Source organism: Zeus faber (assembly GCF_960531495.2).
Source record: "Zeus faber genome assembly, chromosome: 2".
NCBI lineage: Eukaryota > Metazoa > Chordata > Actinopteri > Zeiformes > Zeidae > Zeus > Zeus faber.
In genome coordinates, this window is record NC_137189.1 from 19,473,658 (window position 1) to 19,488,220 (window position 14,563).

Here is a 14,563-nt window from a genome sequence, read left to right on the forward strand (position 1 = left end):
CCTTCAACAGGATCTGTACTGGAGCTTCAGTATTGGCTGGAACATTGATCGTGTTGTTGCCTGGAGATTTGCAGGGTTTTCATTTGAATGGCCCAATACTGCACGTGTCGGGCTATGGACTTGTATTGTAAGGAAGAATGTGGAAAGGGTTATTTACCATTGTATTATCTTTCTATACATTAGGTGGAGAGACGCATGTACAACCTATGACTCAAAACTACACAGGATATTCCATGTTATAATCCATAGTAAAACTAATCGATTTGCTTGGGAACTTCCCACAGTGGTTGCTAACCCAAAGACAATACTTAGATAACAGTAACATTTTTAAAGTCACTGAGCCATTTCATATTCTTGTCTGTTATTTGCCAGGAAATAAAAAAATTAAAGTGAAGTTACTTCAAAAGACCTTATCGATAATTTACATTACAAAATTATCAATAATTTAAGTGTTCGGCACGCAACGGAGCATTTTGATTGGACGACCAGAGAGGAAGCCCCGCCTCACCCGGATGTGAAACGACTGAGAACGTGAACGACCGTCAGGTTTGTGTTGTGGAGTCTGGTGTCGCACGCATGGCTTGTTTCTTTAGAAGAACCATTGCAGCGAAGGTATTTCATGGGATGTTTGTCTGCAATAACTAGATAACTAACTAATAAACGGTCTTTAAACAGTATGATTGCTCAGTAGGCATCTGTAGATCTAAGTATCTGTATATCTATAGGGATATACAGATCCATCTGTGTATATACAGCTATATATATATATATATATCTCACCAGCTCATTTATACTTGTGTTTAACTCCATAATTGCGTATTTGTCCCATAGCTGTCCAGGACCTTGCACCACCCAGAAGATGCATTCATACCTGCCCTGTCAGCGGTCCCTGTCTCCAAGAAACAGTTAAGTGTGTGGTGGTGATGTTGGGAACACCTGCTCTCTCCCCCGAATACACCAGTTTGTATTTAAATATTCTCTCCTCTTCATCTTTCAGCCCATCTCCTGACTTCAGACTGTCTGTGGGTGCACTGCGTCTGGGTGGTGTTCTACCAGCTGATGGTGACATCCAGGCACAGGCAGAATCACTGGCCACCAAGGTCCGAGTCCTCATAATTCTGTAGAAAGCGTCAACGCTCTTCTCCAGAAACCGAGGGAGGTGGTTTCCTGGGCCGTCATCTCCTTTTGCTTGTGTGTCTCCTCAGTTGAAGCGGGACAACGTGCTGGACGAAATCTCTGCCGGGCAAGGAACGATCACCTTCAAAACTCACCGGCAACTGCTGGTGCAGGTACCGTATTGGCTGGAAATTATACTTGCTCACACACCTCCATGCTTTTCACAACCCTTGTGCGCTTTTCACGCTCATCGCATTCCTCACAGAGAATGTTGGAGCCATTTGGGAAAGAGGGAACCGAGTTTGGGCTCGATAGTGAACTTTTCAGTACTCTCAAGAAAGGAACAACGCTGGTGGAATTTAGGTACATTTTTGATCAATTCCTAACTATATGTGATAAATATTCAATGGTTGAGTTATATGTATGTGTGTATATATATATATATATATATTTATTTATTTATTTAAAAATTTTTTTAGCCATTTTCCACCACCACTACACATATCTGCATTCTATTTTTTTGTTTTGGTTTCAGCTCTCCAAATATTGCCAAAAAATTCCATGCCGGGCACTTGCGGTCAACAATTATAGGTTAGTTTTTACAGAAGCTCTTATATCCCATAAGTCCACTTGATACTGTGGAACATCCATAGAGATTTTTTTTTTTTTCAATTAATAGCAAATTCAACCTTCCCCTTCATTTATTTCACTGGATTGATTAAAATTAAATTTACTTCCAGGCAACTTTATAGCAAACCTAAAGGAGTCTCTAGGAAACCATGTTATCCGAATGAACTACCTGGGTGATTGGGGTATGCAGTTTGGTGAGGACAAAGATTTTAAGATCCCTTGTTTTTAATGTAGGGTCTATTCAGAAAAATAATGTTATTTCTTCGTTTTTGAATTCCAGGTCTACTGGGGGCAGGCTTCGACCAGTTTGGAAGTCAGGAGAAACTAGAGGAGAATCCATTGCAGCATCTATTTGACGTGAGTTTAGCGCAGTTTTTATTCGCCCATTTTCTTTTCTGCTTTGCCTTTGTGCTTTTTTTTGTCAGTGTGTAAAACGCCAGTATGCTTTTGTGGTCGGCAGGTCTACGTGAGAGTCAACAGGGAGGCGGAGAGCAATGAGGATGTGCGGCGGGCGGCTGGAGACTTCTTTAGAAAACTGGAACAGCGTGAGGACCGGGCCATGTCGCTATGGCAACAGTTGAGGGAGATGACAGTGAAGGAGTACCGGCAGGTTTACAAGGTACTGAACCAGCCTGTTGGAACCTTGAAAACCAATCGTTTGGGGGGGGATTTAATTCAAATACCAATACGTCCTTCTTTTCTTTCCCTTAATGTTGAGTTAAGGTCATATCATTTTAAATAAAAAGGCCTCTGCCTAGTGTTTAAAGAAAAATCCACCATTACGTTGCAGCTTCACTCTTATTATACAAACCATGAGTCTTATTTGACTGACTGACACCGAAGAGATAAACTACTGAAGTATAAGAAATTGCCATTTAATCAATATTATGGATGGATTTCATTCAGTCGCTACCATAATAGTTTGGTATGTGGTACCCTGTCCTGTTTTGGGAGTGGAAAAACAACTGTGGGATCTGTCAATTCTTCCCGTGAGTCTTGTCATTCTGTTAAAAAGCATAAACACTTATTCCATCTGAAGACTTTCCTTTCTTCTAGCGTTTGGGCGTCCACTTCGACGTCTACTCCGGGGAGTCCTTCCACCGGGATCAGGCACAGCAGGTGGTGCAGCGGCTGCATGGCCAAGGCCTGTTGAAAACCACAGAGTACGTGAGGAACACACACACACACACACACACACACACACACACACACACACACACACACACACACACACACACACACACACACACACACACACACACACACACACACACACACACACACACACACACACACAAAAATACACGACCAGCACGTTGTTGACCAGCACGTGGAATAACAAGCTCTTAGGTAAACACCAGCACCACCCCTACGTGGTGTGTTTACAGAGCTCTCCATGAAGAGGCCAAAATATACAGACAAACCCTGAGCTGCACAGATTCAGGGGTGAAATTAGGTAAAGAGGCAAGATATACTTTTAGAGCTTTATAGATAAATATAGACCTATGAAATTAAAATGAAGAGTCCAACAGAACGAGTGACACAAATAAAATCAAATTCTAATGTGTTGAATACCTCAGTGGTGAATTCTGGACTTTTACACTGCGAATAGTACAGTATATCTGGTGACCTAGTTTATGCAGTGTTTAAATACAATATCAATACAATAAAATAACTTTTGACAATGATAATTAGGCATCATTATAAGACAGGGAGTCATTTATTATGTACTAATCTTGATGATTATACATCTACAAAAAAAAGTGTGTGTGTGTCAGGATAGCTTTTCTTTTAACTATTTATTTATTTATTTATTTAATCAATCAGTGTGTTTGGATCGACCTTGCTGTGTTTCCAGGAGGGGCACGGCAGTGGTGGATCTCTCCCCAACGGGCGACATGTCCAGCTGCTCCACGGTGCTGAGGAGCGACGGCACATCCCTCTACATCACCAGGTCAGTTACTCCGGTCATCCTTGGGTAGCCATTAACGACATTATGGATAAACAGCCTTCCCATGAATGGTGGAAGTGGATATTTTTGCGGCTGCAGAATTTTATATATATGAAGCCATCAGTTGTGCAAAGCATAATCACAGATGTTCACTTAAACACATTTCCTGGCTTCTGGTGTAATTTTCAGAGATATCGCCGCTGCTATAGACCGAAAAGATAAGTTCCAGTTTGATGAGATGATCTATGTGGTAAGGATGCGGGTCTCCAATCAACCAACCTTCGTCTTTTACAGTTTGGGCAACTTTAGAAATGGTATTCTAACTGAAAAGAAGCATAAAAGCATGTTAATGTTTTCCCTCATGAGATAGTAGAGTTTTGATTGCATGAACGACTATGAGCTATTCCATTCTCGTATTTTGGGCTCATTAAGTCAGAAGTTGACTTTCAGCTAGCCTGTTCTGTATGTGCCATTAAAATAGTGGAATTCAAAGCTTCAATTTCATCGTCTTGTCATTTCCAACATAAAAAATGAGTTTGGTCACCTCAGTGGATTTCATTTCTATTTGAAGACAGACAAAAGTCAACAGAATCATTTCCACCAGTTGTTCCAGATCCTGCAGGCGATGGGACACTCATGGGCTGAGAGGTGAGAAAGAAAATAAGCATTTATACACACACACAGCGGCCGAAAGGGAATCTGTCTTTGAATTCAATACATACAAACACAACTAAAGTAACTCTAGAACTCTCCTTTTAACAAGTACATTTTCATAACCTGGTTGGAATGTGCACATAACTTTCAGTTAGAGAAATGTTTTTCTCAAGTCTGTGCTTAAAGCAACTTCACATCTGGATGTCAGGGAGCCTCAATTTGCCTGATTGGAATGCTGTTAAATAACCTTAAGGCAGTAACAATACACTACGTTATGGAACGAAACACTGGCAACATAAGGTTTGACCCGGTTTCTGCGGTGCGTTTTTTGCTGCAGGTGTCAGCATGTGTCCTTCGGCCTAGTGCAGGGCATGAGCACCCGCAGCGGGGAGGTGGTGTTCCTGGAAGACGTGCTGGACGAGGCCCGGGCCAGGATGCTGCGGAACATGAGCCAGTCCAAGAGTAATCAAGACTAAATAACACGTATTTGGAGCTGGTATTGGGTAAACTAGGTTGTCGGTAGAATACATCCAGTACATAAATCCATCAATGTTAGATGTCTCCAACGCATTACGCATTGATTAAATATCAATCAATAATGTTCTATTATCCCCAAATTAACTTGAGTTAAAGTAATGGATTGGAACGACAATACTACTGTTAAGGACTCTGAATGTGTGTTGACATTGTGACAACTCTGGCGGAGCTCAAATATGGACAATTGAATAAACATGAGCCGTGGCCCGTTGGGGGATCACCGGTAAGGGATAGGTGAGGCTGTTCTACTAATATTTCTCTCTCACTCTGGAAATAATTTCCACAGCAACAAAGACAACAGACGACCCAGAGGACACGGCGGAGAAAGTTGGGATGAGTGCGCTCATTGTTCAGGTGAGTGGACCGTCGCCTGCCAGATAATCGGTCCGATCGTTTTGTGGTGGTGCTTCCTCAAACAAAGAAACAAAATCCGGTGGGTCTGTCTTTCTAGAAAAAAAAAAATACTTGTGTTGATTTCAGGACTTCAGAGGCCTGCTGGAGTCTGACTATAAGTTTGACTGGGACAGGATGCTGCAGGCGCAGGGAGACACAGGTGTTTTCCTGCAGTACACACACGCACGTCTGCGCAGGTGGGTGAAGAATTTGACAAATGACTTGTTTTCTAATGAGGGTTCTGTGGCTTCAAACTCGTCACGCACATTAGAGGTTCGGTCGGGAATTTAATGTCTGTCATTGTGCAACAGCGTATGTTTTGTTTTGTTGTATTGTTTATAGCTGAGTGATATGGAAGAGTTTATCTTCACTCCATCAATGTACACCACCATCTGCTTATGAATTAAACTTTGTTATAGATGTTATGTTATATCCAGTGACAATGCAAAATGTGTTTAAGCCTCTAGTTTTTCAAATGAAATAATTCAGCCCACATATTGGAACCGATTTAACATTTTTGTTATCGCCATTCATCAAGATGTACAATTGTGATACTAGGATATCTCCCTTTCATGACATGTGATACCCCTGAATAATGATGAACACTAATCTATGGAATAACATCCTCATCATTTACAAAAAAAAAAAAAAGTGAACTATTGCCCAATCAGTCCTAGCTGAAATGTGCCATTTGTCCCTTGCAGTTTGATTCGGAACAATAACGGCAGCGGAGAAGGGGGCGAAATAGACCCATCTCTCTTACTGGAACAAAGGAGTATCGTTATTCTGCAACACCTTCTCCGGTAAGTATCATTCAAACATCCATCTTTGTTATTCTTTATTTCATGAAAGAACGCTTCCTTTCAAACCAAAACGACACGTTTGCAGGTTCGACGAGGTCTTGTACCAGTCGGCTCAGGATCTGCAGCCCAGGCACCTCGTCAACTTTCTAACCAAGCTGTGGTAAGGAACACTGTCTCAGGGCTGTGTTCTGTTGTGACTCAACCGAAAGAAAAGCTTGAACAAAAATTAGACAACTTGAGAAGCCCTGCGGGACAAATACCACGTTGTGTTTGTACGTAATCCATGATAGAATACCCCCCCTTTCTCTTTGTTCCAGCCACCTGGTTGCCTCAGCGCACAAGGAGCTGCCAGTTAAAGGAAGCCCGCAGAGCGTTGCACAGGTCTGTCTACACACGCATAATACCAATCCGTTGGATTATTAGTATTATTTTTTTTACACTGAATTTGGTCAGATCGGCTTGTGGCTCGTAGTGGCATAAGGAGGGAGTCTGGGAGGAAAAAAAGAGGAATGTGGGAGCATCCATCTGAGCTGAAGAGCAGCTGGTTGCAGTCTACATTGGAATTGTTGAAGAAAAGGAAAATTTTGCAATGACCCAGTGGCAGTGCAGACCTATAAACCCCATCAAGATGCTGGGGCAGGAACTGAAACAAGCGGTTCATGCTCAAATGCACAAATAAGTTGAAGCAGTTCTGCTAAGAGCAGTGTGCCAGATCAATAACTTTCGGAAGAATTTAGTCTCATAATGAATAAAATGTTATTTTTCAACAGGCACGGTTGAGACTGTTCAGTGGGTCCTGTTCAGTCCTGGCTAACGGAATGAAGATCCTGGGAATTTCACCTGTGGAGAAAATGTGAATCCTATCGAAGTCAGACAAGTTATAAATTATTTAAAGGCTGTTCTTAGTGTACTGTGGTGTAAATATGTTTTTTTTATACTTAAAGAATTGAAGCTCTCTGTCATAACCCTACTGTTACTTCTTTTTATTTTAAGTTCACTTTTCTAAAAATCGCTCCAAAAGTCTAATTTTCGGCTTGTTTTAACACCTATTTGTATTTACATCTTACATTACACTTGACATCCAGAAAACCAGTAAGAATACATGCATAACTTGACATAAGGAAGATTAAAGCAAGAGTGACTTCCTCACACGGTTTGAATTGCTTGCTTAGCAAATGCATTGACACCAGTGTTGCCATTGAGGTCAAAGTGAAAAGGATGTAGATTGGAGACTCGGGGTCCAAACGGATAATAGAATGTCAATGTGAAGGCTATTTTACAGTAAAGAAGCCACGACATAAAATACTTTGAGCAATGTGGAACGCGGTATGAAAAAGGAGGTTGGCCCATCAGACTATAACAACGCTGCTCACCAAAATTTTAGTTCTAGTTTGTGTGAGAGGAATGTTTCAAATGAAATGTGATCCTCCGTTTCTAACCTTTCCTGTTTAATATGCTCTCAGGACTTTTCACGAAGTGAAACTGAAGCATTGAACACGTTTCCATTAATTATAATTTTAATAAAGGCTTTTCAAAGTACCTTTGACAAAAAAAAATAATTATAGTTAAATTGTAATAAAAAAAACAGCACGTTGATTATCATAGAATCAAAAAGACTAAAGCTACAGTATAAAGATGTGACTTGACATGCAGTCTGTCTTGATGGGGCACAATTCAGTCCGATAAGAGAACACAGTGAGGGAACTATGAGAAGCCACAATGGAATGAAATGGAACTTCTTCAAAACAACAAAGTGGCAGATCCCCGGCAGTCCCAGTGAATCCATGGCCCGCGTGTGGCACACCGCAAAGTCTTTACTCTGTGTAAATGACGCTGCGAGAGATTGACCCGTGAGAACGGCTGGACAACATCTCGAGATGCCGTCTAGACGTTATCGAGACGGTGTTGGTGTTTGATAAAACAAATCAAATTTTCGTAAAAAAAAAAAAAAGAAAATCATAAAACACACACAACACCTTGGTCCTCAGTCGGGAATCGTGGGATTTTGACCTGATTCAGGGTGAAGGGGCTCAGCATCGCATCCCAGTTGAGTGTTCACTTAGGGAACATAATTAAAACTTCTCTACCGCAAGGCCTCTTGGGAAACTCTTCAACCCTTACTCAGACAACAATGAGTTTCTGCCTGGCTTCCGTGCTGTCTATGTTCGGGCAAGGCAGCTTGGAGGTTGCCTGCTTAGGGAGCCCGTACAGGTAGATGGACACGCACACAAGTGTGGCTCCAGATGCAAAGGTGGTCGCTGAAAAGAAGAAGAGGGGCAGATAACAATAACAAATGTAATTGTTATTACAAAAAATTCCAATGAGAAATTACAAAAGTCATTCCCAATAAATCACAGATGATCGATTGTAATAATGGGAAATGGATACCTTTGAGTATAAAATACTTTTCAGGATACTGTCCACACTATTTGTTTATGAAAAATGATCCATCTATCATCTATCTATCTATCTATCTATCTATCTATCTATCTATGTATCTATCTATCTATCTATCTATCCATCCATCCAAATAAAGAGTCAATTTAAGTGGAAATCCATAAGTTTATGTAGTTAAAAACTGCATAACTGCAAAAAACATACTGCTATTTAATGTATTGCTGTTTTCATTGTTGGTGGCGGGGTCTGCCTTTCCGAACCGCCGCAGTGAATTTAATAAAGCAGTGTAGCTAGTTGTGGTCAGTGGACTGTCAATATGGATGAATATTCACAAAAAAAAGAACAGTGACCTCAGATTAAAAAAATATCCCCCATGACCTCAATTGAGCCATTACCATTTATATCTTCCTCACTAAAGGAAGTAACAGTAGGGAAGACTGATTTGATAGGAAGCACATATAAACAAACAAAAAATTGTACCAAGAGAAAAAATAATCATAAAACTTTCCTCACATTGTAGGACCTTCAAACATCTCATCTCAAGAGACAGGGACATCACTTTAATAATTGATAGAAATGTGTGTTAAGCGATCTGTATACGATTGAGCAACGCAACATGGCGTGACAACTTACTGATCTGCAGGCCAAACAAGATGACGGAGGCGACGGTGGAGAGAACAATGGCAGCTGCAGCGGAGAAGCCCTTCATGATGTTGTCAGTGTACTTGACCACCACCGATGTATACAGACCCCCCACACTGGCTAGGACTTGAGGGACAAAGAGAGGGGGATCAGGCATTAGAAAACCTTTCAAAAAAATAAAGGAGAAGTGCGTCAACCAGAGGCATTAAACCACTCACACACAACGAAGCACACCCACGGGGTGTAGCCAAAGAAGAAGCCCTTCTCCTGCACCCCGCCGCCGTCCGTTATGTAGACGGCTGCCAGCGTGACCGTGATGCCGGAGATGTACATCTGGATGTTTCTCACCCATAGGGAGGTATCAGAGCTTTTCAGGACCTTCTCAAAATACACACCTTGACCGTGGGAAAGGAAAGCAAAGGAAAACCTTTGACGGATTGCCCGCCACCATGGCTAAAAAGAAAAATGCAATCCTCATGCTCAGCCAATTTCAGTAAGACTTTTACTAAAAGTGCTTTTCGCAAGGAAATGTTAGTGAAAATTACAACCAATTTTGTAGATAAAAACAACAAATGATCCATTGATTATGGGGTGATATGACCGGTTATTTACAAACACTTCCTTTTAATATATTCTTGCATTGATGTGAGCCTCAAATGCTTCAAAATTTGCCCATTTAAGATGCCATTTTATTAATCCCCCCGAGTGGTAAATTCAGTATACTATTATTTAAAACCTTTAAACAATCTGCAAATACACTGACTACTGCATGTGTATCCTTTGAAATGGGCTTTAGTGTACTTGCTACATCAAAAATGATGTTCACAATGTTGAATACCATAATATTCTGCACATAGTAACCTGCAAATCCAGAACAAAGGACGGCGATTCCAATGGCGACGAACCCGAGAAAAGGATTCTGCTCAATCTGAGAAAGAAATGACACCAGACAAACAACGGTAAATGTCCTGCTGCTGCCTTTTGCAACTAGAGATTGAGGCTGGAGCAGGTCCCGTCTCACCTGGACTTTTGTGGCCTCTGCGGGCTTCCATTGGACCAGGGTGACGCCGCCGCAGAGCATGAATACAGAGAACCACTGCAGCTTGCTGAGAGAGCGATTCAGCATGAGCACCGTGCACAGGGCCGTGCACGGGATCTTTAGCTGATACGTCACCTGCGTACACAAAATGCTAATTAGTGAACTCAAATTGTCAAATGTACACGTCTCTTAAACAGAAAATCATATTCCAGTAGTGGGCCTTAGTCTGGTGCCCATGAACCATAAATTCCAGGTCTAGAGACAGGACCTTGAAGGACAGAAGTGTGCTTCTATAATGCAGGCTTTTACCACAAGAGGAAACTTAAGCACCTGGAGGAAACCTGAAACCTTGTGAACTTGGAAGAATGTGAAAAACTCCATGAGCCTGCTGTGAGTTTCCTACCATGTTTTATTTTTTATTCTCATAGCTGCATGGTACAATGTCATATTCTAACTGCAATTACTAACGTTAAGTGCCTTGCTCTAAGGTGCCATGACAGTCATGAGGAAGAGTGAACAGATATCAAGAATCATAGCCGGTTGAAATTCCTACCCCTTAATTCTTTCACCACGTAAGAAAAGGTTTCAGTTCTTCAGTTTCCCAAAACATTTTGGCTTTTCAGAAATTTGACACTGAAACCCGTCAACAAGTTGGCTTCAATATCTACCACAGTAGATTTATTCATACTAATTTCTAATACAGAAATGCTTCAGGAGGTAAACCCAATGTACAAACCTCGGATTGACATTTCATTTGGTATAAAATAGTCATTTTAAAGTCAGTACCTGGTACACAGCTGCATCCAGGTTGCTTAGGGCCAGGAAGGCCATGTTGTTCTGGATGGCGTACACTACAGAGGGGACGCTGAGTTTGACTAGCTCTTGAGGACTGCGAAACACATGTTCCATGACAGAGGACTTTAAGCGGCTAGGGCTTCCCGTTTCTCTGCGAACACAAAAGAGTAAAATACTGCAAAGTACTGCATTCAATATTATCTTATTATCCTATTCCTGGTAAAAGTTTGCTCCAAGAACACTAACTTTGCATATCCAGTCAACGTGTGAATACCACTGAACGCGTGGATATAAGAATATTGTGAATATTCTTCTGTACACTTGTTCTGTATGAAACTTTCATTGCTGTGTTTCATTCAAGGACAGAACAATCGGATTTAGAGACACTTACTTGGCCAACATCCCAAGGCTCAGTATCAACTTGATCACCTCAGTGAGGCACACAGCAGTGGTGGAGAAATAAAGATCTCCTGATGGGATGGTCCTCGTGTACCTCAGGGCCACTATGTATGTTGCTGCCACCAGTGTCATCACTGACAGGCAGTAGATTTTGAACACCACGCTCACCGGTTCTGGAAGGACAGCAAAGCCATGTAAATGTGTATATATAGCCAAGCAATGTTACGTGACACTAGCCGACGGGGGAGGGTCAAATGTGGAATTTTGCTTCTTTTTACCCCCAGTGTGCCATTTTCTAGCTAGCTTTCTATTGACAGCGAACTGCAGCCAGCCATGCTAACGTTTCTTGGTTTCAATATGTGTGCGAGAACTTACCGTGAGCCATTGTTAGTGCGGCTTGCGTTTAAATGACGATGAAAGCCGCTTCCCCAGCTACATGCCCAGTGCCGCAAGCAGGTCAGAGTCACTCGGTGGCGGCGTCCAGAACGCTGCTCTCCCACAGCGGCGACACCTAACGTCACTGCACTCCGCTGCATCCTTCCTTCCGGGCGGACATTTCCCACAATGCAACGCGCCGCAGAGAACGGTGGTTCTGGTTTCTTGATTTCTCGGTTCATTTTGGGGGATTTATTACTGTTGTTTATTTTTTTTTCTTCTATCTTCTACTACTTTATTGCCTGTTGTTTTTTTTTGGCGATTGTATGGCTTCTGTAATGCCACAATTTCCGGGGGTTAATAAAGTAGGGGCCTCTATCTCTAGATCTCTCTGTGAAACGTGTAAACAACAAAGCACTGTCAAAACAACTCAATTAAATCAACCATATTGGAACAACGGTTATAACAGACGGATCTTTCTGTCACATCCTCGTCTCAATAACCAAACCTGCCAGTTTTCAATTTCTCAACACACTTCAACAATTGCCTCTTTATTATGAAACAAACACGGGACGTTGAGATCATTTTAAACCCCATACTGTCATTACGTTCTTTAATTAAACACAAGTAATGTTATGGCAAAACATTTAGTACAAGGGATTCACTTACGCCTTTGTTAACTCAAAAATCTATTTGACATTGCTTGCAGAAAAAAAACAAAAACAAAAAAAACAAAAAAAAAAAAAACAGGAAAAAAAAAAAAAAAAAAAAAACTGTGGACCACTCCTCGGTACCTTCTAGATTCAATTATGACAATGACGTAGATCTCCCCGTCTCCTGCATAGAATGCCTTTCTGGTAAAGCCATTTGGTGGCCAATCAATCCATACTTTATAGGGGAAAAATAAATCCTCCCACACTATAAGGGGATTCTATTACCAATGCAAGAACCATAGTCCCACGGACCATTTATGCTGTACATTCTATTGCTATCTCAGGCCTACGTAGTCTATGTGTACTATTTACAACCCGACATGTAACATCTTTTCAGAACACAGATTGTGGGTCGATAAGGGAACGCGACCTTTCACTCTTCCTATCGCAAAGTATTCACTGCAATGGGGAGAACGTCCACCATTCCTGTGAGGAGGGACGTCGTCGCCTCCGGAGCTAGGGGGTGCGCTCAAAGCCCTCGCTCTCCCTCACGAGAGCTCTCTCCAGGATGACTCGGCCCTCCTTGTAGCGCTGGCTGTCCTCGGTGGCGAACTCGTAGATCCAGCCCAGCTTGCTGTTGCAGTTCTTGCAGCTCACGTCCCGCACCATGTGTCTTCCGGTCAGCATGACTCGGTCCTGCACATCGCTGTGTTGCAGATTCACCACCTGTCGAGACAAGGAGGCGCAAGTTCACCCCGAGGAAATGTCTTTTGAACCAGGCATCGGTTCAAACTAGGGGTGCGCGATATATCGATATAATATCAACATTGTGATAGGAGGCAAGATCTCGTCGGGATTTTGGTTAGTGTAATATTGGGATGGTCTTAATGGCTCCATTAAAGTAATGTTACGTGATCGATGCCTCTACCTGCTTGGTTAAAAATATCCACATTACAAATGATTGCTTCTCAAATATGTCTCATGTGAAAATATCGTATGAAAACAGGTCATGCCCAAAATATAGTCAAATTATCAATATTGAGGTATTTATTAAATATTATGACTTTTCATTTTGCACTAGTTCAAACTGTGCCACGCAGTTTTTTTTCGCATGACTAATAATAATTATAATAATAATAATATATAATTCGTGCTTCAGTCCTCCGAGTAGGGAGCCTGGATGCAATCCCTGTGTGGCTGTTAAAGTCCCCACGAGGAAGGTACACTGCCAACTGACAATAATTCTTTATATTCTTGGTGTTTGCCCTCCTTAGTTCTGAGATGCATGCAATTTCCCTAACGTATAATATCAAAATATATAACCCCAAACACGTGTTTTCTGTTTATGTTGACGGCTCAGTAGCCAACAAGGAAATCAGCCAATTTGAGAGGCTTGGCAGTGACATGATCTCACGCCCCCTGGAGAACCTTAGAACGTTTAGCAACACGACTAACTTCACAAAGACTATGTGTGTGACGAATAAACCTCTCGAATCTTGAATCTTGAACTTCGATCTTTACTACTCTGTAGTTCTTATGTCATGCCAACACACTACATATAACTTATGGAATTCACAAGCGTGAAAAACAAACGTGCATTTTCTGCGAGCGTCCTTGTTTCCCCGAACACATGACTAATGGCCAGAATTAAAAACGTGAGCGGGGTTGTTGTTCCCACGTCCCACCTTGTTGAAGAGGAAGGCCCGGCCCGTGGCGCCGGTGAAGCGGGTGGAGATCAGCTCGGAGCGGCTGGTCAGGGTGGTGTCGCAGTTGGCGCAGGAGAAGAGGCGGGTCCCGCCGATATGGTCCAGAAAGATCCGTCCCATTTTGTCAAGGGTCGGGGCAGGACAGGAAACGGGAGGCGGCACCGCTGGAGCCGCTGGAACGAATTAGAGCAGCAGAAGAGGCGTGCGCTCGTTATGAGGACCGCACTGGACGTCTGCCGTCGACGACGACGAGCTCCCCCTCCCCCGTTACGCGTTACCGGCGCCGCTACGACGCTTGACTCGAATCTTCACTACGTTGCGTGCGTTTGTTTCCCGCGGCCACACGGCGCGACCGGCTTGGTTCTACGCAGCTCCGCCGCGTCGAGCTTGCGCGCCGGGTTGAACTCCACACGGACGCAGCTGGTGAAAACCGTCAACATCCGGTGACGTCATCCTCACCGTTTCCCCGGGGA

At 42.5% G+C, this 14,563-nt stretch overlaps 3 protein-coding genes across 5 annotated transcripts; 1 reads left to right on the forward strand and 2 right to left on the reverse strand.

Moving 5' to 3' along the window:
- Positions 1–537: 537 nt before the first annotated feature.
- rars2 (arginyl-tRNA synthetase 2, mitochondrial) lies at positions 538–7,365 on the forward strand. Of its 3 annotated transcripts, none has more exons than XM_079996647.1 (20): positions 538–612; positions 832–905; positions 998–1,100; positions 1,206–1,289; positions 1,382–1,479; positions 1,652–1,707; positions 1,857–1,940; positions 2,027–2,103; positions 2,207–2,365; positions 2,803–2,909; positions 3,605–3,700; positions 3,887–3,947; positions 4,269–4,345; positions 4,689–4,813; positions 5,175–5,242; positions 5,369–5,478; positions 5,986–6,084; positions 6,170–6,244; positions 6,402–6,465; positions 6,855–7,365. In XM_079996647.1, exons 1-20 carry the CDS (start codon positions 577–579, stop codon positions 6,939–6,941), a joined length of 1,740 nt encoding a protein of 579 aa, XP_079852773.1. In that variant the 5' UTR covers positions 538–576; the 3' UTR covers positions 6,942–7,365. The 3 variants fall into 3 exon arrangements, with proteins under 3 accessions (XP_079852773.1, XP_079852775.1, XP_079852774.1); XM_079996649.1 differs by having other exon boundaries at positions 4,302–4,345; XM_079996648.1 differs by having other exon boundaries at positions 1,857–1,928.
- slc35a1 (solute carrier family 35 member A1) lies at positions 7,364–11,861 on the reverse strand. Its single transcript, XM_079996650.1, has 8 exons — positions 11,732–11,861; positions 11,349–11,529; positions 10,949–11,108; positions 10,145–10,297; positions 9,985–10,051; positions 9,342–9,518; positions 9,115–9,249; positions 7,364–8,342 (listed from the first exon to the last, which is right to left on the reverse strand). Exons 1-8 carry the CDS (start codon positions 11,739–11,741, stop codon positions 8,206–8,208), a joined length of 1,020 nt encoding a protein of 339 aa, XP_079852776.1. The 5' UTR covers positions 11,742–11,861; the 3' UTR covers positions 7,364–8,205.
- Positions 11,862–12,269: 408 nt separating this feature from the next.
- On the reverse strand, positions 12,270–14,546 carry LOC307245991 (protein yippee-like 5). Its single transcript, XM_080021756.1, has 2 exons — positions 14,070–14,546; positions 12,270–13,110 (listed from the first exon to the last, which is right to left on the reverse strand). Exons 1-2 carry the CDS (start codon positions 14,208–14,210, stop codon positions 12,901–12,903), a joined length of 351 nt encoding a protein of 116 aa, XP_079877882.1. The 5' UTR covers positions 14,211–14,546; the 3' UTR covers positions 12,270–12,900.
- Positions 14,547–14,563: the final 17 nt, after the last annotated feature.